The sequence below is a fragment of the Oncorhynchus masou genome, chromosome 32 (genome assembly GCF_036934945.1).
Source record: "Oncorhynchus masou masou isolate Uvic2021 chromosome 32, UVic_Omas_1.1, whole genome shotgun sequence".
In the NCBI taxonomy this organism is placed as follows: Eukaryota; Metazoa; Chordata; class Actinopteri; order Salmoniformes; family Salmonidae; genus Oncorhynchus; species Oncorhynchus masou.
The window spans coordinates 7158935-7182233 of record NC_088243.1 but is presented as its reverse complement, the minus strand read 5'-3'; the positions used below and the strand labels follow the sequence as shown (position 1 = coordinate 7182233).

Below are 23299 nucleotides of genomic sequence, written 5' to 3'. Positions count from 1 at the left end.
ATTCCCCTCAAAGTTTTGGTGTGCATGATGCCCCTGAACGTGATCCAGTGGTATGAGTCTCTCTCTCTGGTCTCTCTCTCTGGTCTCTCTCTCTCTCTCTCTGGTCTCTCGCTCTCTGGTCTCTCTCTGGTCTCTCTCTGGTCTCTCTCTGGTCTCTCTCTGGTCTCTCTCTGGTCTCTCTCTGGTCTTTCGCTCTCTGGTCGCTCTCTGGTCTCTCTCTGGTCTCTCTCTGGTCTCTCGCTCTCTGGTCTCTCTCTGGTCTCTCTCTGATCTCTCTTTGGTCTCTCTCTCTCTCTCTCTCTCTGGTCTCTCTCTCTCTGGTCTCTCTTTCTCTCTCTCTGGTGTCTTTCTGGTCTCTCTCTGGTCTCTCTCTCTCACTGGTCTCTCTCTCTCTCTCTGGTCTCTCTCTCTCTCTGGTGTCTTTTGTCTCCCTCTCTCTCTAGTCTCTTGGCCCAACTTACCCGGGGTATGGGGTAAGTTGAGCCGCGGGACAGGGTAAGTTAAGCCACTTACAAATGTCTGTCCTGAATTAAATATTACCACTACTTTTTTTTAAATCACATCTCTTTATTTCCCAAACACAATTACAATCGCTTATTTGTCTTTTAAGCATTTTAAGCATTTTTAAACACAGGCTTAACACCTAACAAACACTTTGTACTTTTTTAAAACACTTTTAACATTGGCTAGGCCCTGCTGTTACCTCATATCCACAGTCATAATGCTTGCATTACGCCTGGGGAAAAAAAACACTCAAATTTGCTCAACTTGCCACGGCTCAACGATTGGCTCAACTTACCCCAAGGCAAACATTTTGACTATATTAGCCCCATGCAGCTAGAACGATGCACTTTCATAATATATTTAGGACCTCATATTGAAGTTGATAGAGACCCCAACTGATGTATAGAACAATCTTAAAACTATCTACGTTGGTTTAGATACAAGCGTCATGAAACCTTCAATGCAGTACATTTCTTTGACCTGGACCTAACATGCTTACCACTTTTCCATGTGCTTTCTTCCTTCACAGACTCCATTCAATTATTACTTCTTCCTAAATAGTAGGTCAAAGGATTCATTTGGTGTTTGGTTTCCTAGAAACAAGGACGGCCCCATTTACCCCACTCTCCCCTACCAAGAACAGAAATGACATATGGAGGGGAAATATGCTTGACAGTAATTACGGCTGCGTCTTTTTTAATAAGTACACACTGACTTTGTTTACATCTTATAACTTTATTCATCCCAAATACATTGAACTGAAGTACAATGATATTCACAGAGATAAAAAGGCGTTGCAGGGAAACAGTAGTTAACATATACAGGATAAAAAGCATGAAAACATAGAGCAAAAATAAAACAAAGGCCAATGTTTTCATGGAGGATCTCTTGCTTCTCGTCTTAGCTGTAGTTGTCTGAAAATAAATTGGGGAAATACAATGTGTATTCAATGTGTATTTCCTCAGGCTATGCAATCACTCAGAGACATAATTCCTATTTAAAATTCACAAAGTGACTGCAGGCGACATCGTGCTTTCACACTTTTCACCCCACAATGGTGTTGCTTTAAGTGGTGGGGGTGGGGTGGGGGGGTGGGGGGGGGAGGGAACCAAGGCAAGATGACAGAAGTTAATACAGGGTGAGACAGAGAGTACTGGGTGGATTAGATTTTCACTGGTAGTATCCTTGGTTACATCACAGAATTCAATATTTTTGATTAGATGGAAGACTGATTTCCTCTCACTAACTACTGGTATTACGTTTCTCTTCAACTTGGCTTCTGATTGAAATTCTGTTCTTCTGATGCAGCGTAGTGGTGTAAAGTACTTAATTAAAGAAAAGGGTCAGCCATTTTGAAAGTTATATTGTTTTTTTTTGTACATCTCTGAATGATGTTCTATTGATTCCCTGGGTCATTTCATGTTTTCGTGTGTATCTGAGTTATTAGTGTTCAAGCAGGCAGATATCCAGCAGGTATGACGTAGTACTGTGGTAAAGTCTCTCTCAGTAGTACTGTGGTAAATTCTCTCTCAGTATGACGTAGTAATGTGGTAAAGTCTCTCTCAGGATGACGTAGTACTGTGGTAGTCTCTCTCAGTATGACGTAGTACTGTGGTAGTCTCTCTCAGTATGACGTAGTACTGTGGTAAAGTCTCTCTCAGTATGACGTAGTACTGTGGTAGTCTCTCTCAGTATGACGTAGTACTGTGGTAAAGTCTCTCTCAGTATGACGTAGTACTGTGGTAGTCTCTCTCAGTATGACGTAGTACTGTGGTAATGTCTCTCTCAGTAGTACTGTGGTAAAGTCTCTCTCAGTATGATGTAGTACTGTGGTAGTCTCTCTCAGTAGTACTGTGGTAAAGTCTCTCTCAGTATGACGTAGTACTGTGGTAGTCTCTCTCAGTATGACGTAGTACTGTGGTAATGTCTCTCTCAGTATGACGTAGTACTGTGGTAATGTCTCTCTCAGTATGACGTAGTACTGTGGTAGTCTCTCTCAGTAGTACTGTGGTAAAGTCTCTCTCAGTATGACGTAGTACTGTGGTAAAGTCTCTCTCAGTATGACGTAGTACTGTGGTAAAGTCTCTCTCAGTATGAAGTAGTACTGTGGTAAAGTCTCTCTCAGTATGACGTAGTACTGTGGTAAAGTCTCTCTCAGTATGACGTAGTACTGTGGTAAAGTCTCTCTCAGTATGACGTAGTACTGTGGTAGTCTCTCTCAGTATGACGTAGTACTGTGGTAGTCTCTCTCAGTATGACGTAGTACTGTGGTAAAGTCTCTCTCAGGATGACGTAGTACTGTGGTAAAGTCTGTCTCAGTATGACGTAGTACTGTGGTAAAGTCTCTCTCAGTATGACGTAGTACTGTGGTAAAGTCTCTCTCAGTAGTACTGTGGTAAAGTCTCTCTCAGTATGACGTAGTACTGTGGTAAAGTCTCTCTCAGTATGACGTAGAACTGTGGTAAAGTCTCTCATCAGTATGACGTAGTACTGTGGTAGTCTCTCTCAGTATGACGTAGTACTGTGGTAAAGTCTCTCTCAGGATGACGTAGTACTGTGGTAAAGTCTCTCTCAGTAGTACTGTGGTAAAGTCTCTCTCAGTAGTACTGTGATAAAGTCTCTCTCAGTATGACGTAGAACTGTGGTAAAGTCTCTCATCAGTATGACGTAGTACTGTGGTAAAGTCTCTCTCAGTAGTACTGTGGTAAAGTCTCTCTCAGTAGTACTGTGGTAGTCTCTCTCAGTATGACGTAGTACTGTGGTAATGTCTGTCTCAGTAGTACTGTGGTAAAGTCTCTCTCAGTATGACATAGTACTGTGGTAGTCTCTCTCAGTATGACGTAGTACTGTGGTAAAGTCTCTCTCAGTATGACGTAGTACTGTGGTAAAGTCTCTCTCAGTATGACGTAGTACTGTGGTAGTCTCTCTCAGTATGACGTAGTACTGTGGTAATGTCTGTCTCAGTAGTACTGTGGTAAAGTCTCTCTCAGTATGACATAGTACTGTGGTAGTCTCTCTCAGTATGACGTAGTACTGTGGTAAAGTCTCTCTCAGTATGACATAGTACTGTGGTAGTCTCTCTCAGTATGACGTAGTACTGTGGTAAAGTCTCTCTCAGTATGACGTAGTAATGTGGTAAAGTCTCTCTCAGGATGACGTAGTACTGTGGTAAAGTCTCTCTCAGTATGACGTAGTACTGTGGTAAAGTCTCTCTCAGTATGACGTAGTACTGTGGTAAAGTCTCTCTCAGTATGACGTAGTACTGTGGTAGTCTCTCTCAGTATGACGTAGTACTGTGGTAAAGTCTCTCTCAGTATGACGTAGTACTGTGGTAATGTCTCTCTCAGTATGACGTAGTACTGTGGTAGTCTCTCTCAGTAGTTCTGTGGTAAAGTCTCTCTCAGTAGTACTGTGGTAAAGTCTCTCTCACTCCACTGGAAGTTAATAGAAACAACTTTTAGATCCCTAAAACGTCTATCATACGCGTCAGATTTCAATACTGGCCGACGTCATAACTCTTCTCTCCAATGAGCCATTGATGATATTGTTGTGATATTCCTACCTGGAGAAATGTGTAATTTAACAGAGGGTCAAGCACATTTCTCCTATTTGTCTGCCTCTTTAGTCCAGGGTGCATTGCATGGTGCGATTGCCAGAGATAGAAAAGAGGTAAGAATCCAATGAACGAACGAGCGTATAACGCCCCACACCGACTGTCGACCAATCACGTTCACGTTGTCATGCTGCGTTACACGTTGCTAAGCTAATCGTCACGCAACCCCTTCTCAAAGTCAGTGTGTATGTCGAGAAACTTGACTATTTTCCTCGAAAATACATAATGTCACTGTTCCAAAGTTATACGATATTACAGATAGCAAGTGAATTATCTTACATCTCGGGAAAAGATTTGTAATGTTGTACTTCTAATATTGGGTATTTGAGCTAGCGCCCAATAGACTTTCTCCCAGAATGAACAGTGCAGCCCATTGATGTACTATTGACGTTTTCCATCTCCTCAAAAGTATATCTGCCATTGCTAATGTTAGACCCACATCAATCTACAGGTTAGTGAGATTGTAGAGGTTGGTGAGATTGTAGACTCTTAAATTGATAGTGCAGTTTGTTTGACCGATTTTTACAGCTAATTTGCTACTTTACATACTGATATTGACTTCAGTATTAATGTGTGTAGCTACATTTGCTAGCAAGCTACCTAGCTAGCTAACGTAAACTAACATAAACTCGTACATCGCCTTGGTACGTACAATTGCCCTTATTTTAGCGCCCCAAAAATGTCATATTTCCAGATCAACTGTAATGTCAATACCACTGTAAAGCACAATTTCTCCCCTTTCCAACATAATCAATTACATGACCTAAACGCTGCCCGTTTCTACATAATTTAAGCAGGCACTGTGCCCCGTTGGGTCTTTTTAAAATTGGCGGGTGGGGAAGCGAAACTAATGCGTGATAGTGAGAAGGAGAGATGTGTGGGAAAATTGCTTTTTTCCACTCAATCTGTCCAACATATCACCTTATCGCCTCTAAAAGGTAAATTAAACACTATAAAGAGTTTATATAATGTGTCATTACATACCTATTGGAAGGTTTGTGTCGAATTTGAATCAGGTTTTTAGGGAGGTGCTAAAGTGATCTTAGAAGTCAACAGCGGCTTTGAGAATGATGATGAAAAAAATGACTAGGTATCCCCCCCTTACCCCCGTCACTGTCCATTTCTTGTTTTTAAAGGATGAGAGAAGTGCTACACCTGGTGGAGAGAGATTGTAAGACATAAATAGTTGCATGCTGTACGTTACGACATGACACGTCCCGATGTAACGGAGGGTCTGTTTTTTTCAACTTTTCTCCAATATTATAGAGCCATTACCATGTCGATCAACGCTTGAATAGAAACCTAGTTCCCACCCCCGATTTTGACGTCAACACAGTCGCTACAGTCCCATTAGTTTTCTTTGTAGCCTCGTTTGAATGTTGCGGTTGCGCACATTTGTACGGAATGGGGTGACTTTACGTTAGCTAGTCAGCCAGCCTATAGAGAGAGCGTTGCAATGTGTATTGTGTAGTCGACTTGAGCTGCAACAGATTTCCACAATGATTTCCCATGTTGCTACCAATCATATTATAACGCCAAAATTAAACATTTTTTCATAACAAATATTAGCCTCACATATTAGTGTTATTTAACACTGTACATTAATGAGGGGTTCTGGGTGGATTTGTCCTTTAAATAAAACATTTTTGAAGTACTACTTAAGTAGTTTTTGGGGATATCTGTACTTTACTATTTATATTTTTGACAACTTTTACTTCACTACGTTCCTAAAGAAAATAATATATTTTTTACACCATACATTTTCCCCTGACACCCAAAAGTACTCGTTGCATTTTGAATGCTCGGGCAGGACAGCAAAATGGTCCAATTCCTATCAAAATAACACACCTATCAATATAACACACCTATCAATATAACACACCTATCAATATAGCACACCTATCAATATAACACACCTATCAATATAGCACACCTATCAATATAACACACCTATCAATATAGCACACCTATCAATATCACACACCTATCAACATGACACGTGTTCATCTGCCTCTGATCTGGCAGACTCACTAAACCACAAATACTGCGTTTGTAAATGACATCATACCTGGGCTCGGCTCCTCTCTCCAGGCCTCCAAGTTCATTGATGGTATATTGTCACACAAGAGAAAACCGTCTGGGTATTTCCCAAACCTGAAGGGGTCAAGAGGGGCCTCTTTCACTTCACTGTTGTCACAGATCACGCGAGATAGAGAATGCCTTAGTAGTTCCACCCTCTGACCCGGTGTGAACACACCCTCACTCTCCCACCAGAACCTGAAAAATACCACACAGTAATTGATTATAATAATCAGTCCAATATAAGTCAAAAGAAGGATTCAGAATATAGCATATGTAGGGGTCCAAGCAGCAAATACTACAACAATACTTCAACAGTGTACGTACTACCGGTTACCTTCCAAACCCCTCCATGGATATAGTCTATGTTTTCTACGTAGCATCTGTTCACGTGTTTCAATAAACTCACCTGTCCCCATCTCGAATCATCTTTATCTGCTTTCCAATGAGACATGAAAAGAGTGGACCAGTCCTGGAGCCAGACAGAGGTTCCTCTACCAGTCCTCCCAACCACACGTCAATGTTGTCAGGATGTCGAAATAGGTCCATGATCTTCCCAACAACACTTGCATCTTTTACAACTTCTCTGAAGTCGTCTCGAGTCTCTATTCTGTCCAGTCCACAGAACATCCTCCAGTCATTGTAACCTGGGACGTAATTATGGTGCAATTGCATTAAGCCTGCTTTACTAGAGGATTCAAAACAGATATTCACAGTGGAGTTGTGCATAGCGATTAATACCTTTTTTTATTTTTTATTTTAAATTTGGTTGGATTTCAAATAGATTTAGTTTAAATTGTCCTAATTCTTGACTCCTGTTTATGGGTAACACTGACCTGGAAGTCCATGATCTCGTCCCCTCTGTAGGTTGAGTGCGGCCAAGTCCAAGCCCCCTGGGACAGTAAGCACAACCAGTCTCTCTGTCAGCTCCTCTGTCAGTAGGTTTTCTGGGCTCACTACAGTCGCCGGCGTCCCCAACAGGCCTCGGAGGACTGGCTCTAGTCCACCTTTCGTGAAAAAAAAATAGATGACAACATTTCACAATATACTTTGCACTATAAACACATTATTCTCCACAAATACATCCAGTCAAATTAGTTCTGGGGTAGTTATGTAAGTTTCACATGCCTCCAGCGGAAGTAGTTATGTGAATTTGATCCCTTTCATTGCAATAAAATGCATATCTGTGGGGCTAAATCATTCAGTCTGCTAGTAACCACCGAGAACTGGCTTTGGCTGGTATAGTTATGCATCACTTTGGATGTTCAGTAATGTATTCTGGAGCAGCTCACATGATTATTCCTATTTAAAATTCCAAATAACAGTGCCAAGTCTCTGTCAGATTAACAATATCCTATGAACAGTACTAAGAGCACTAAGAGTACTTTAAAAAGGGAGTCGCCATGTCAATGTAGTAATGTACATGTAGTTATAGACTTCAGAGGTTACATCAAGTAGAGGTGGCCAGTCTGGGTATGTACTGCACAAAACATCATGCTGTATAGCCTGAAATGAGACTCCTGTGATAGCCTTTACCAAAACAGGGGTGGGGCTGGACACCCTTTGTTATTGTTTCATCTAAGGATTGGCCCTTTTAAGTGTTTAGTATGCAACAGTCCACCCTATTAGTTCCAATAGTAATTTATTTATTTGTTAAATTGAACCTTTATTTAACTAGGCAAGTCAGTTTAGAACAAATTCTTATTTACAATGACAGCGTACCGGGGAACAGTGGGTTAACTGCCTCGTTCAGGGGCAGAACGACATATTTTTACCTTGTCAGCTCGGGGATTCAATCCAGCACCCTTTCGGTTATTGGTCCCTACAGCTCTAACCACTAGGCTACTTGCCACCCCGAAGTATGTATGCAGCATATGAGAATACCAACCCTCTTTGATGAGTCGCCAGGGACTGAAGAAAGTCTTATGCAGACTCAAAGAGGAAAAGTGTTCATGTTCCTGGAAGCTCTGGTTGAGTCTCCGGAGAACTGAGGGAATAGTGGCATGGCCGAATCGGAATGCAGCAGTCGAGAATACATTGGAGGCTGAGGGCTCTGTAGTTGCATCATAGCCCCCATAGGGACCAATGTAAAGATCAAAAGCCTCTCTTCCAATAATTTTGGGAACATAATCCCTGGTGGTTATAATCTGGGGGCAAATACAGAACAAAGCAAAAAGGAGACTTTAAGTTAATTTTTTTTTTGAAGAAGAAGAATACATTTTGCAATCTACAAGTTTCTATGTCCAGTCCATTAAAAATATATATTTACTGTAGTCCAAGTTGGAGCAGGACAAGTTACCCTCAGGGTTCAGATTAATGCACTGCCACCAGATATCCTTCCAGAAAATTAGCAAGATTATCTAGGACAGGCTGTATACATTCATCTGAATATATTCTACTGAGATGGTATTTTGGGATATCTTATGCGAGCTTGGAGATATTGTTTATTTGTTCCCCTGTGGATAACCTCAGAAAATGTCATTTGGCCTCAATGTAAATAATCTATTGTGTCATTTTGGAGTAATTTTTATTGTAAATAAGAATAGAAAATGTTTCTTAACACGCCTACATTAATGTGGATGCTACCAAGATTTAGGATCATCATGAATGAATCCTGAATAATAATGAGAGAGAAAGTTACACATGCACAAATATCATGCCCCCAAGACATGCTAACTTCTCACCATTACAATAACAGGGGAGGTTAGCATACGACCAAGACATGCTAACCTCTCACCATTACAATAACAGGGGAGGTTAGCATACGACCAAGACATGCTAACCTCTCACCATTACAATAACAGGGGAGGTTAGCATATGACCAAGACATGCTAACCTCTCACCATTACAATAACAGGGGATGTTAGCATTTCATATCATATCCTAAGACATGCTAACCTCTCACCATTACAATAACAGGGGAGGTTAGCATACGACCAAGACATGCTAACCTCTCACCATTACAATAACAGGGGAGGTTAGCATACGACCAAGACATGCTAACCTCTCACCATTACAATAACAGGGGAGGTTAGCATTTCATATCATACCCCCACGACATGCTCACCTCTCACCATTACAATAACAGGGGAGGTTAGCATACGACCAAGACATGCTAACCTCTCACCATTACAATAACAGGGATGTTAGCTACATTGACAGGGGAGGTCATATTAGCCTAAGACATGCTAACCTCTCACCATTACAATAACAGGGGAGGTTTGCATTTATGTGGGGCTATGATATTTCTGTGTCTGTAACTTTCTCCCTCATCACTTTTCACGATTCCTTCAGCATTATCTGTAATCCTGGTAGCATCCACATTAATGTAGAAGTGTTCATTTACATTGAAAGTGACTCCAAAATGAAAGAAAAAAACAAACATTATTTATCATTAATTTCTATTGGGCAGAAAATAATCTGAAACACAAACCAAAACAAAGAACAAATGCATCCAACACGTGTGTAGAGTCACACGCTTGATGTGGTCTATGAGTGCTGTGGATATTGGACCAAAACACTTCACTTTCACTACTTTAATACACATAAATGAATTTGTCCTAATATGTTTTCTCCCCTAAAATGGGGGGACTGTGCACAAAAAGTGCTATCATTTCACAACACTTCACCCGATATGGATGAAAATACCCTCAATCTACACTTTAAAATCACTGTCATGGGTTTATTTCAAGTCCACATGTTTGGAGTATAGAGACAAGAGACGAAATAAATGCTTCACCGTCCCAATAATTACAGAGCACTGTATCACACACAGAGACTGCAGTATGTACAGGGCACTGTATCACACACAGAGACAGATGTACACACTGTACAGTATCACACACAGATACTCCAGTATGTACACTGCAGTATGTACAGGGCACTGTATCACACACAGAGACTGCAGTATGTACAGGGCACTGTATCACACACAGAGACTGCAGTATGTACAGGGCACTGTATCACACACAGAGACTGCAGTATGTACAGGGCACTGTATCACACACAGATACACTGCAGTATGTACAGGGCACTGTATAACACACAGAGACTGCAGTATGTACAGGGCACTGTATCACACACAGATACACTGCAGTATGTACAGGGCACTGTATCACACACAGATACTCCAGTATGTACAGGTCACTGTATCACACACAGAAACTGCAGTATGTACAGGGCACTGTATCACACACAGATACTCCAGTATGTACAGGTCACTGTGTCACACACAGAGACTGCAGTATGTACAGGGCACTGTATCACACACAGATACACTGCAGTATGTACAAGGCACTATATAACACAAAGACATTGCAGTATGTACAGTAAGTATGTGAAACCTTGCTCTCTTCACATTTGACAAGACAGACAATTTGAGCATCTTATAGAAAATCAACCCTTCGGAGACTTTATTGAAACAACTGTATTCTGGTGGTTGATGCACTCATTTAGCTTCTCTCCAACAAGACATCATATGTTCTCTCCTTGTCATTTCAATGTAAGGAGGGCTGGGTTACGCTTAGCCTTACAGATTATTCTTTGAGCAATATAACGCTGTTTTTATCCCGCTGAGACAGGCGACAGTATTTAGTAGTCTACCTGGCCTTTAATCCCATAATTCCCTGTCTCTGTGGTCACGGGGGCTTCCTAAGCAGTTCAAACGAACACCACGAGGGTTATAGTGTTATCCTTGTATCCACTCTGGGATTGCCATGGGGCCATTTTCTATCACATTTTGAAATGGCAGAAGTGCATGCAGGCGATTCGGTTTCGCCTTATTCTATGCCAGATGGACTAAGCAAGCATGTTGATCCCCTTTTGACTTTCTAAACTGACTTTTGACCTGAAAAGATAAGAACTGAACGAAACAATATCAACGATTTTACAGTTACAGTTAATTTAAGGAAATCTATCCATTTAAATAACTTCAGTACGCCCTAATCTATGGATTTAACATGACTGGGCAGGGGCACAACCATGATTGGGCCTTGGAGGGAATAGGCCAACCACTGGGGAGCCAGGCCCAGCCAATCAAAAGGAGTTTTTCCCCACAAAAGGGCTTTATTACAGGAGCCAGGCCCAGCCAATCAAAAGGAGTTTTTCCCCACAAAAGGGCTTTATTACAGACAGATATGCTCCTCAGACGATCCCGCAGGTGAAGAAGCTGGATGTGTAGGTCCTGGGTTGGCATAGTTACACGTGGTCTGTGGATGTGGAGGTCCTGGGTTGGTATAGTTACACGTGGTCTGTGGATGTGGAGGTCCTGGGTTGGTATAGTTACACGTGGTCTATGGATGTGGAGGTCCTGGGTTGGCATAGTTACACGTGGTCTGTGGATGTGGAGGTCCTGGGTTGGCATAGTTACACGTGGTCTGTGGATGAGTAGGTCCTGGGTTGGCATAGTTACACGTGGTCTGTGGATGTGTAGGTCCTAGGTTGGCATAGTTACACGTGGTCTGCGGATGTGGAGGTCCTGGGCTGGCATAGTTACATGTGGTCTGTGGTTGTGGAGGTCCTGGGCTGGTGTGGTTACACGTGGTCTGTGGTTGTGAGGCCAGTTGGATGTTCTGCCAAATTCTCTAAAACAATGTTGGAGGTGGCTTATGGTAGAGAAATCAACATCAACAGCTCTGTTGGACAATCCTGTAGTCAGCATGCAAATTGCATGCTCCCTCAAAACATGAGATATCTGTGACATTGTGTTGTGTGACAAAACTGCACATTTTAGAGTGGCCTTTTATTGTAGGTCCACCTGTGTAACGATCACGCTGTTTAATCAGCTTCTTGAAATGCCACACCTGTCAGGTGGATGGATTATCTTGGTAAAGGAGAAATGCTCACTAACAGGGATGTTCATTAACAGAAATAAGCTTTTTGTGCATATGGAAAAATGTGGGGATCTTTTATTTCAGCTCATGAAACATGGGACCAACACTTTACATGTTGCGTTTATATTTTTGTTCAGTATAATCGATTACATCTTTTTTTTGTATTGATGAATGTAAGACCAATGGCCATTTTTAAGGAGTTATTTGTGCACTTTAAAATCAAACCCCATTCTGATACAGATAAGAACTCTGAATTAAGAGATTGACCTCTGACCTAAAATGAATATTTTTTTTACTTGGATAATGCTAATAACACTCTGATAATCTCACTACAATAAGTAACACCATTCATCAGGAACCAGGAACTAGGGGTGCTGGGTCATCCCATAGCAAAGACATTCCATTATGTACAGTAGGACTTGCGTGGTGCTGGGTCATCCCACAACAAAGACGTTCCATCATGTACAGTAGGACTTGCCTGGTGCTGGGTCATCCCACAACAAAGACGTTCCATCATGTACAGTAGGATTTGCCTGGTGCAGGGTCATCCAACAACAAAGCAAGGCTCCCCCAAAGTGAAAATACTACACGACTATGTATTTTAATACAATTCATACTATATTATCGTGACGTTCCATCATGTACAGTAGGACTTGCCTGGTGCAGAGCTCCGATGATCTTGCGGGCCTCTTGGTAAATAATCTCTGTGCTCCAGTGTGGGTTGAGGCTATTCAAGGCCTCTGCGATTCTATTGTGTTCCCTCATCCACAAAGTGTGTAGAGCCGCCAGAGTCAGAACCTCATTCACCCTGCTGTCCCCAGCCAGGAAACAATCCACCCTTTCCCCCTGGGGATCCCCTGGATCTTGAAAGCATGGAGACGGGGTGTTGGGGACAAAAGGCAGGTAGGGTCTGCCACTACGGTCAGTGAATCTGCTGTTGACAGCCAGCCGACCCTCAGGGTTTGAGAGGTCTCGAAGGGCACTCTGTAAAGACGGGGTGTGGCCGTATACCGTGGATGCATCCAGGAAAGACGTGATTGAGTTCATTTGTTGACGCTGTAGCACTTGTTTGATGTCCGTCGTCGCAGTCTGCGCATTACCGGAGAAGCAGGCTGGCGATGAACGAAAGAAGGGCACACAGCTTCTGTTCCCAGACAGTTTGTCATCAGGGAATGTCTATGAAAGAAAGAACACAACTTAGTCTGAGCCAAAAATCCTCAGTTTATTATATTATATCAGTGTTTTCCAAAAGCTATACTTTACAACAACACTTTTGTCTCCTTAATTAAAAGGGATTGGTAGGATTTGGGAAGCAGACAGACAACTGATGTGAAAGCGTATTCATTAGGGTTGATTACGAGTGGTTACCTCAATAGGGAAACAGGGGTTTATGTTTTCACACGTCTTTAAACAGTCCAGTCCTCCCAAGAAAGCAGCTCTGCTTGTGCTTTGAGGAGTGAAGGATATGTCATGGTCGATGTACTGGCCCCAGTCCACTAGCATCTGACAATAAGCAGCATCTAGCAACATTGGCCTGCTGGAGCTCTGCAGTATCTTCTTGCTGACTTCATGTACCTGGTAATACAGTGGGAACATGATGACTTCATGTACCTGGGAATACAGTGGGAACATGCTGACTTCATGTACCTGGGAATACAGTGGGAACATGATGACTTCATGTACCTGGGAATACAGTGGGAACATGATGACTTCATGTACCTGGTAATACAGTGGGAACATGATGACTTCATGTACCTGGTAATACAGTGGGAACATGATGACTTCATGTACCTGGGAATACAGTGGGAACATGATGACTTCATGTACCTGGTAATACAGTGGGAACATGATGAGGTTAGATGAGAAATGTTGATATTTTGGAACGTCTGTGTTTTTGGTGGTTCTAAACTAGTCTTCATACAGGATAATGAAGAAATCGACAGCTTCACTGTTCACAAACACAAGTACACTGCAAGCATGACCATAGCCCATGTCCTTGTCTCTCAACAAAGATGGCCTTTGAATAACCTCTTAGATGTAAAATCCCCTGTTTAGGGGACCTGCATGGTTCTGGTACAGGTTTCAACCTGGCATATTTGCTTATAAATCGATCTGTGGAAACCATAGATTGAAATGGCTTGCATTGTGCGATAGCACTGGTTCTCACAGACACAGCAGTGAATATTTTCCGCCTGTGGTACGTAGGATGTGAAATCTGACACCACTTGAAGTTGTCCCTCCTACCATTTAATTCTCTCTTCCGACTATCCAACAACTCCGAGCTGAACCCTACGACACTGACAGAGCACATGCCACGTTCACATGCTAGTCGGAACTAGGACTCTCAGAAATGTTTGACTTGCTAACTTGTTGAAAGCCGCACGTGGAAACGCGGCACCTTTACAACCAGTTAGCACGCGGACGATTTCACAGCTTCCTAGTTCCGACTAGCATGTGAACGTGGCAACATGACCGTGGCAACATGACCGTGGCAACATGAAAGTGGCAACATGACCGTGGCAACATGACCGTGGCAACATGAACGTGGCAACATGACCGTGGCAACATGAACGTGGCAACATGAACGTGGCAACATGACCGTGGCAACATGACCGTGGCAACATGACCGTGGCAACATGACCGTGGCAACATGACCGTGGCAACATGAACGTGGCAACATGACCGTGGCAACATGACCGTGGCAACATGACCGTGGCAACATGACCGTGGCAACATGAACGTGGCAACATGACCGTGGCAACATGAACGTGGCAACATGACCGTGGCAACATGACCGTGGCAACATGACCGTGGCAACATGAACGTGGCAACATGACCGTGGCAACATGACCGTGGCAACATGAACGTGGCAACATGACCGTGGCAACACGACCGTGGCAACACGACCGTGGCAACACGAACGTGGCAACACGAACGTGGCAACACGACCGTGGCAACACGAACCGTGGCAACACGAACGTGGCAACATGCATGCAATAGATACAGTGCCTTGCGAAAGTATTCAGCCCCTTGAACTTTGCGACCCTTTGCCACATTTCAGGCTTCAAACATAAAGATATAAAACTGTATTTTTTTGTGAAGAATCAACAACAAGTGGGACACAATCATGAAGTGGAACGACATTTATTGGATATTTCAAACTTTTTTAACAAATCAAAAACTGAAAAATTGGGCGTGCAAAATTATTCAGCCCCCTTAAGTTAATACTTTGTAGCGCCACCTTCTGCTGCGATTACAGCTGTAAGTCGCTTGGGGTATGTCTCTATCAGTTTCTCTATTTAGCATGCCCAGGTCCCCTGAGTACAGTACAGACTCAGTACTCCCTTTAACTCCTCTTTTAAATTGACAATTTTAATCATTACCAGATAACCAGAAACATTTGGGATATGCTTGATACTTCCATGTTGTCTTAATCAACTACATCTTAACTCAAAACACTTTCATTCTGAACGTAAAAATGTTTAGCATGAACAGATAGACTGTCGAATGGAATGTACGATCACGATCATCAGTCTAAAGTGACGATTCTAACGGACTTTCTTAAACAGGCTATCTAAAAACCCGCTGTTTGTTTGAACAACGGTAGGAGAAAAGACCAGCACTGCCCAAGAACCAGGTGAAAAGAACATCATAGTTTCAGGCTCTTAGGCCGCTATGATGACGGAAAGTTTTGGGCTTTCTACCTGCAGGCTGCCTCTACCAGCAGGCTGCCTCTACCAGCAGGCTGCCTCTACCTGCAAGCTGCCTCTACCAGCAGGCTGCCTCTACCAGAAGGCTGACTCTACCTGCAGGCTGCCTCTACCAGCAGGCTGCCTCTACCAGAGGGCTGCCTCTACCAGCAGGCTGCCTCTACCAGCAGGCTGCCTCTACCAGAAGGCTGACTCTACCTGCAGGCTGCCTCTACCAGCAGGCTGCCTCTACCAGAGGGCTGCCTCTACCAGCAGGCTGCCTCTACCAGCAGGCTGCCTCTACCAGAGGGCTGCCTCTACCTGCAGGCTGCCTCTACCAGCAGGCTGCCTCTACCAGAAGGCTGCCTCTACCGGAAGGCTGCCTCTACCGGAAGGCTGACTCTACCTGCAGGCTGCCTCTACCAGCAGGCTGCCTCTACCAGCAGGCTGCCTCTACCAGAGGGCTGCCTCTACCGGAAGGCTGACTCTACCAGCAGGCTGCCTCTACCAGCAGGCTGCCTCTACCAGCAGGCTGCCTCTACCTGCAGGCTGCCTCTACCAGAGGGCTGCCTCTACCAGCAGGCTGCCTCTACCAGCAGGCTGCCTCTACCTGCAGGCTGCCTCTACCGGCAGGCTGCCTCTACCTGCAGGCTGCCTCTACCTGCAGGCTGCCTCTACCAGAGGGCTGCCTCTACCAGCAGGCTGCCTCTACCTGCAGGCTGCCTCTACCTGCAGGCTGCCTCTACCAGAAGGCTGCCTCTACCAGAAGGCTGACTCTACCAGAGGGCGGACTCTACCTGCGGGCTGCCTCTACCTGCAGGCTGCCTCTACCAGAAGGCTGCCTCTACCAGAAGGCTGACTCTACCAGAGGGCGGACTCTACCAGCGGGCTGACTCTACCTGCGGGCTGCCTCTACCTGCGGGCTGCCTCTACCAGCGGGCTGCCTCTACCTGCGGGCTGCCTCTACCTGCGGGCTGCCTCTACCTGCGGGCTGCCTCTACCTGCGGGCTGCCTCTACCTGCGGGCTGCCTCTACCTGCTTGCTGCCTTATCTTATCTTATTAGCCTCTACAAGCTTTGGGCTCTGGTTATTTGATAAATCTAGGAGTGTTCAAAGCACTTCATCGCTTGTAACACCTGTTTCTATCTAAATAGCGATGTGTATTGCATAAGGCTGGCTAGTTGGCTCGTAGTAAGGATTAGTGAACTGTATCCAACCAAATCACAGCTATAATATTCTTCAGCATTTGGATATTAATGCAAACCTGGAGATTCCACCAACTAGGTGCTGTATTACCATGGGCTACTATGGGCCATTTGGTAGGATGGTCTCCCCAGCTGGTCTCCAGGAAAGTTTAAAGGACATACAGTACCAGTAAACATTTGGACACACCTCCTCATTACAGGATGTTTCTTAATTGTTTTTAACATTTTCTACACTGTAGAATAATAGTGAAGACATCAAAACTATGAAATAACACATATGGACTCATGCAGTAACCCAGAAAGTGTTAAATAAATCAAAATATATTGTATATTCGAGATTCTTCAAAGTAGCCACCCTTTGCCTTGATGACAGCTTTGCACACTCTTTGCATTCTCTCAACCAGCTTCATGAGGTAGTCACCTGGAATGCATTTCAATTAACAGGTGTGCCTTCCTAAAAGTACATTTGTGGAATTTCTTTCCTTAATGTTTTTCAGCCAATCAGTTGTGTTGTGACAAGGTAGGGGTGGTATACAGAAGATAGCCCTATTTGGTAAAATATGAAGTCCATATTATGGCAAGAACGCCGTGCCATCTGGTTTGCGCTTAGTGGGACTATTATTTGTTTTTCAACAGGACAATGACCCAACACACCTCCAGGCTGTGTAAGGGCTATTTTACCAAAAATGGAGAGAGATGGAGTGCTGTACCAGATGACCTGGCCTCCACAATCACCCGACTTCAACCTAATTGGGATGTTTTGGGATGAGTTGGACCAGAGTGTAGGAAAAGCAGCCATCAAGTGCTCAGCATATGTGTGAACTCCTTCAAGGCTGTTGGAAAATAATTCCTCATGAAGCTGGTTGAGAGAATGCCAAGAGTTTGCAAATGTTGCCATCAAGGTAAAGGGTGGCTACTTTGAAGAATCTATCAAATCAAAAATATATTTTTGGTTTGTTTAACACTTTTTTGGTCATTACATATGTGTTACATTTACATTACATTTAAGTCATTTAGCCCCCTTATTTAATAGTTTTCATGTCTTCACTATTATTCTACAATGTAGAAAATAGTACAAATATATAAAAATCCCTGAATGAGTAGGTGTGTCCAAACTTTTGACTGGTACTGTATAGGCAAGCCAACAAGAAGCAACTTTCTAAATACCTAGACCCTACAATTGCAGGCAAACACTGGAAGTAGTTACGCGACATATCTAAGACTAGCTAATTCAATCGAGATTAACTTCTCTCGCTAGCCAGCCAGCTAACAGGCATAAAAAGCTAGGGGTTAACGAACAGTGACAGCTGTATTAGCTTTACTGTCGGTGTTAGCAGGGTAAAACAATACAGTGGCAGAAGACGTATCACGCAAATAATTTGCGCTACCGCGTGACGCTGCAGTCTAAGGCACTGCATCTCGATTCCAGGGTGTATCACAACCGGCTGTGATTGGGAGTCCCATACTGTAGGGTGGTGCACAATTGGCCCAGCATCGTCCGGGTTAGGGTTTGCCCGGGGTAGGCCGTCATCGTGAATACAAATTTGTTCGAAACTGACTTGCCTAGTTAAATAAAGGTTAAAAAAAATTAAGTGTTGTGACAACCACGTATGTTAGTAATGACGCTGCTGAAAACCTTCATTAAAACATCAAAAAAGTGTCAGTAGTTTGCTTAGGATGCCGCAAATGTTAGGCTTATTACATGGGAGTACTCTACGGATGTATCCTACCCGGGAGTGTGGTCATGTTAAACAACTTCTCACCGTGTACACTACCGTTCAAAAGTTTGGGGTCACTAACAAATGTCCTTTTTTGGGCCATTAAAATAACATCAAATTGATCAGAAATACAGTGTAGACATTGTTAATGTTGTAAATGACTATTGTAGCTAGAAACGGCAGATTTAATGGAATATCAAGATAGGCCCATTATCAGCAACCATCACTCCTGTGTTCAGATGGCACGTTGTATTAGCTAATCCAGGTTTATAATTTTAAAAGGCTAATTGATTATTAGAAAACCGTTTTGCAATTATGTTATCACAGCTGAAACTGTAGTGCTAATTAAATAAGCAATAAAACTAGCCTTCTTTAGACTAATTGAGTATCTGGAGCATCAGCATTTGTGGGTTCGATGACAGGCTCAAAATGGCCATAAACAAAGCACTTTCTTCTGAAACTCGTAGGTCTATTCTTGTTCTAAGAAATTAAGGCTGTTCCATGTGAGAAACTTCCAAGAAAATTAAGATCCCGTACAACACTGTGTACTACTCCCTTCACAGAACAGCGCAAACTGGCTCTAACCAGAATAGAAAGAGGAGTGGTTTCCTTACATCATAGCACAGCAGGAGGAAGTGGTTTCATCTCTCTAGAACATTTAGAGTTAGCTTTTTAGCCAGTAATCTAAAATAATTTGTAGATTGTAAACAAAAATACACTTTCTGTTTGTCACACAGACGGACGATTAATATAAGAAGATAGGCCAGTTCTTATTGAGTTCAGGAAGCTAAGCCGGAGCTCTGTGATGTTCCCAGCAGCGGGGCAGATGTTTTGATCAGGAGAGACACTTAGAAAATATGCACAAATATGTATTTTACAGGTATAAGGAAGGTGAAATCATGTAGTTAGTAATTTAATTATGCTGTATTTAGAAAGCATATCAGTAATTGCAAACCTTATTCATATAGTTTTGTTGAGTAAGAAATACATCATATCAAAATATTTTTGTCATATTTTATCATAGTTGTATTTACTTGAGCTTGTGTCCTCAAAAGTGACTATACCTCAACAATTTACAACAATTTTTTCATCAGAAAGGTGAGATTTTAATATTTCTTGTAGTATGTAGCATTACCAGCTATTGTTTATGGCCCTCTCATGATAAATAGTTACTTTTGGGGATTACATATGTTACATTTTAGATTACATTTCGTTACATTTTCACGGACAATTTCAATTAGTTTCAAGGAGTGTTTTACCAACTTCACAACCTCGGAGGAAAAAATGGGATTTACAGTAGCTTCAGAATCACAGTAAAAAATATGTTGTAATACAGACAAATAAATGATATGTTCCATTTAGTGGGTTAAACACTGTGCAAAGTGCAGGCTGTGTAGCTATGTGATGTAATGTATATTTAATGAGGTTTTTCTCCGTTTTAAAAATCCAGTCAGTGTGTGGTGATAACATGAAATACAACAGCTGAAAATATCTGAAATGCAAATATAAATGCAAATCGGATAATATTCCTCTTGGCAAAAAAAAAACCAACATTAACATGTTCTCAGTATGATAAAAAAAAAATATATATATTTTTTATAACCAGAAATAGTTCATATCTCTGGTACCTGACTAATGAATTGCATGCAGCATGTGTGCTGTCCATATCATTTACGAACCTAATTTTGTAGTTATTTAAACGCAATGGATATTCTACACACGTTTTAATAGAAAGCAGATAACGCTGGAAAACTAAAGTAGACTCCTTTCAAGTAGCTTTTTTTATGAAAACATGGTGCACCTGCAGTCTCACAATTTAGAGATTACCGGGGGAAGTTGGAAGCCATTATATCGTTGCCCATGGTTCCAGCCCTTTGGTTGTCTTTCTCCGTCTTCATATTCTGCCGGAAGCCATCTGGCCAAGGCACTGTTGGCTGTGCCCCAGAAAGGCTTCTGCCTGAAAAATATGTTTAAATCTGTCAGAATACCCCACAATACAAAACAGGTGTGGATGCCATCTCCGATTGCAACACAACACAGAGAATAAATTAATTATAGTGCATGGAGGGAGTTTCTAGAGGAATTGTGTGGAAATCAGTAGAAAATAGCTGTGTGTGTGTGTGTGTGTGTGTGTGTGTGTGTGTGTGTGTGTGTGTGTGTGTGTGTGTGTGTGTGTGTGTGTGTGTGTGTGTGTGTGTGTTTAGCCTGTGTGTGTGGGTGGGGGGGTTCAATTTCTAGTTACTTAAAAAAACATCAAATACTACAGTCATTTTTTGAATCTATAAAGAAAACAAATCTACTTTCTAACCTATTTTGAGAAATGTAAAATGTAAGTATGAACAAAACTTATTGTGGATGTTCAGATTTAATGACTAAGATATAGGAAATATACCAGACACCTATTATTGCAGACTCCAGATATGGAACGGTACTTGTTGGCGAAGCAATCGTTGTGACAGAAGGCTGGGAGAACGGGTGGAGGACAACCTGACAGGTCTGCAATCAGCGCCAAGTCCTCCAATGAAAGGAGCTCTTGAGAAGTGACAGCACTGAGTTAACTAATGCAAATAGTCTGCAACAGATCATCTAATTAGGCCGGTCAGGGCAGCCATTTTGCAATTCAATAATATTGCTGACACTGTATATGCGAGAGACTCATCTTTGACGTTTAACTCTAAGTGAAGTGAGCATCCTGCATGCATCTTTTCTATTTCGTGCTAGTAACTGGCTCCAGTTAGAACCACACAAGAAGTTATTTGAATAAACCACAGAATAGACATGACCTTTTTTTTAGCTGTCCATTGCAAGCATATAGCATAGTGTGTGATAACGGTTGAAGGGAAATATGACCATAGACCTACCTGATGCAACAAGAGCCCTTTTATGTCTCCGGCTGGCTCTGTCCTTAAGAATATATAAAGTTGTATCAAACACCTCTGCAGCTCTGGAAATCTCTTGGGTCTCAGGCTCCGCTTGCCGGAGAAATGTAAACAGCTGCATTGGGGACCGGAGTGTGCCTCGCCTGTGATTCAGTGGAATTGGCAGATAAGTAGTGAAATAGTGGACCCCCCCCCCCCCCGCTCTTAACAAAAAGGTGAAAGTAATGTATCTAGGAACACTCTCACATGAACCATGCACACACTGTCATTAGGTTCATTACTCTGTCCTGGTGTGACATAATGCTGTTTCCACCATCTGAAGGCTTTCTTGAAAAGAGGAAAATAGCAATCCCTCATTGTCAAATGATGCTCCTGGAAGAGACAAACATAAGACGTGTAAGGAAACCAACCAAGCTATCTAATATGGAACCATCATATAGAGAGTTTCTATTTATTTACAAAATGTTAGAGAATGTATACAAAAAAATAAATAATAATATTATTATGAAAATAATAAAGTAGTAATTTGAAGAAGAAAGGGGCGGCAGGTAGCCTAGTGGTTAGAGCGTTGGCCTAGTAACCGGAAAGTTCAAACCCCCGAGCTGACAAGACACAAATCTGTCGTTCTGCCCCTGAACAAGACAGTTAACCCACTGTTCCCAGGCCGTCATTGAAAATAAGAATCTGTTCTTAACTGATAATACAATATAAAATAAAGTGACAGTGACACTGTTATCTCCTGTAAAGCAGTGAAGGAAAGTTGTATATATCTTTTGAATGGCACCTAATGTGGCTGAGCAGGGGATAATTAGTAACCTCTCTCGGTTACCCGAAGTGACTTGTATGACATCATGACATTCCGTGGAGGAGGAAGTAGATACTGAACCCAATACAGACTGATGTGATCCAGGAAATAACCCCTCAGACAAATGGCGCTTGAGAATGAGCAGTCACATGTCACTTTCACAAGGCTTTCAATTGCACACATCTGATACCCTTCTCATATCAACTATCACGTAGGTTTTCATTTTCTTCAAATAGATATTAAAAAAAAAATTTTTTTAAAAAGATGAATGTTTAATATGCCCTATTTAATAGCTGCATTTCCTCCCTGACAATCTCCCCGAGATACATCGCACTAGCAAATCCCTATTGGGAGGGAGACTGCCAGGTAAAAGTTGGTCATTAGAGAACAGTCTAATTCATCCTCCCCATCCTCCTGTTCTCTCATGACCAACTTCTCAATTATATAATCCATAGTATTATATAAGTTTGTTATGTCCTTGGGTGGTAAAGTTGACACGAATAGAATATGTGCAAAATACAAAATGCATCTGTGTTTAATTGAATCATGTACAGATAATAAAATAATCGATAGGAACAATAACCAAACAAAAGAGGTAGTACTCACGTTTGGAGCTTCTGGCCTCGTCACTTAAAAACCTCACGAGAAATGCGCAGTATACAATGGCATATTTAATCAGGTTGAAATGTCCAGCCATGGTTTGGTGATACCTGAATGTACAGTAAGTCAATCGCAGAAATATATACATATATATATATATATATATATATATATATATATATATAAACAACTTTTTCATGAGTAACTATGTTAATTTAAAAGCACTAGATAATCCACTGTGAGCTGAATGTGATAAAAAAAAGATTATTTATGTGTGACATGTTTAAAGCAACTCCCAGTAACTGCTATGATGAGTATTTCAAGAAGTTACACCAAAGCTGCGATCGAACAACATATTTGCCCACCTTTTTGACGT

At 42.2% G+C, this 23299-nt stretch overlaps 1 protein-coding gene across 1 annotated transcript; it reads right to left on the bottom strand.

The window, feature by feature from the left end:
• Nucleotides 1-1299: 1299 nt before the first annotated feature.
• tpo (thyroid peroxidase) lies at nt 1300-21639 on the bottom strand. Its single transcript, XM_064955555.1, has 10 exons — nt 21501-21639; nt 21039-21171; nt 20467-20596; nt 13396-13602; nt 12685-13203; nt 8085-8343; nt 7033-7203; nt 6606-6843; nt 6186-6394; nt 1300-1418 (listed from the first exon to the last, which is right to left on the bottom strand). The coding sequence occupies exons 1-10, from the start codon at nt 21637-21639 to the stop codon at nt 1405-1407; spliced, it is 2019 nt and encodes a 672-aa protein (XP_064811627.1). The 3' UTR covers nt 1300-1404.
• Between the last annotated feature and the right edge of the window lie 1660 nt (nt 21640-23299).

What these genes read in the sequence shown, in the direction of transcription:
- tpo (XM_064955555.1), bottom strand. Translation starts at nt 21,639, where the DNA reads ATGCAGCTGTTTACATTTCTCCGGCAAGCGGAGCCTGAGACCCAAGAG. An exon ending in ACCCCTGTTTCCCTATTGAG is followed by an intron (nt 13,204 to 13,395) that starts GTAACCACTCGT and finishes TTTCTTTCATAG; the next exon opens with ACATTCCCTGATGACAAACT. An exon ending in TCATCGGAGCTCTGCACCAG is followed by an intron (nt 8,344 to 12,684) that starts GCAAGTCCTACT and finishes ATTTGCCCCCAG; the next exon opens with ATTATAACCACCAGGGATTA.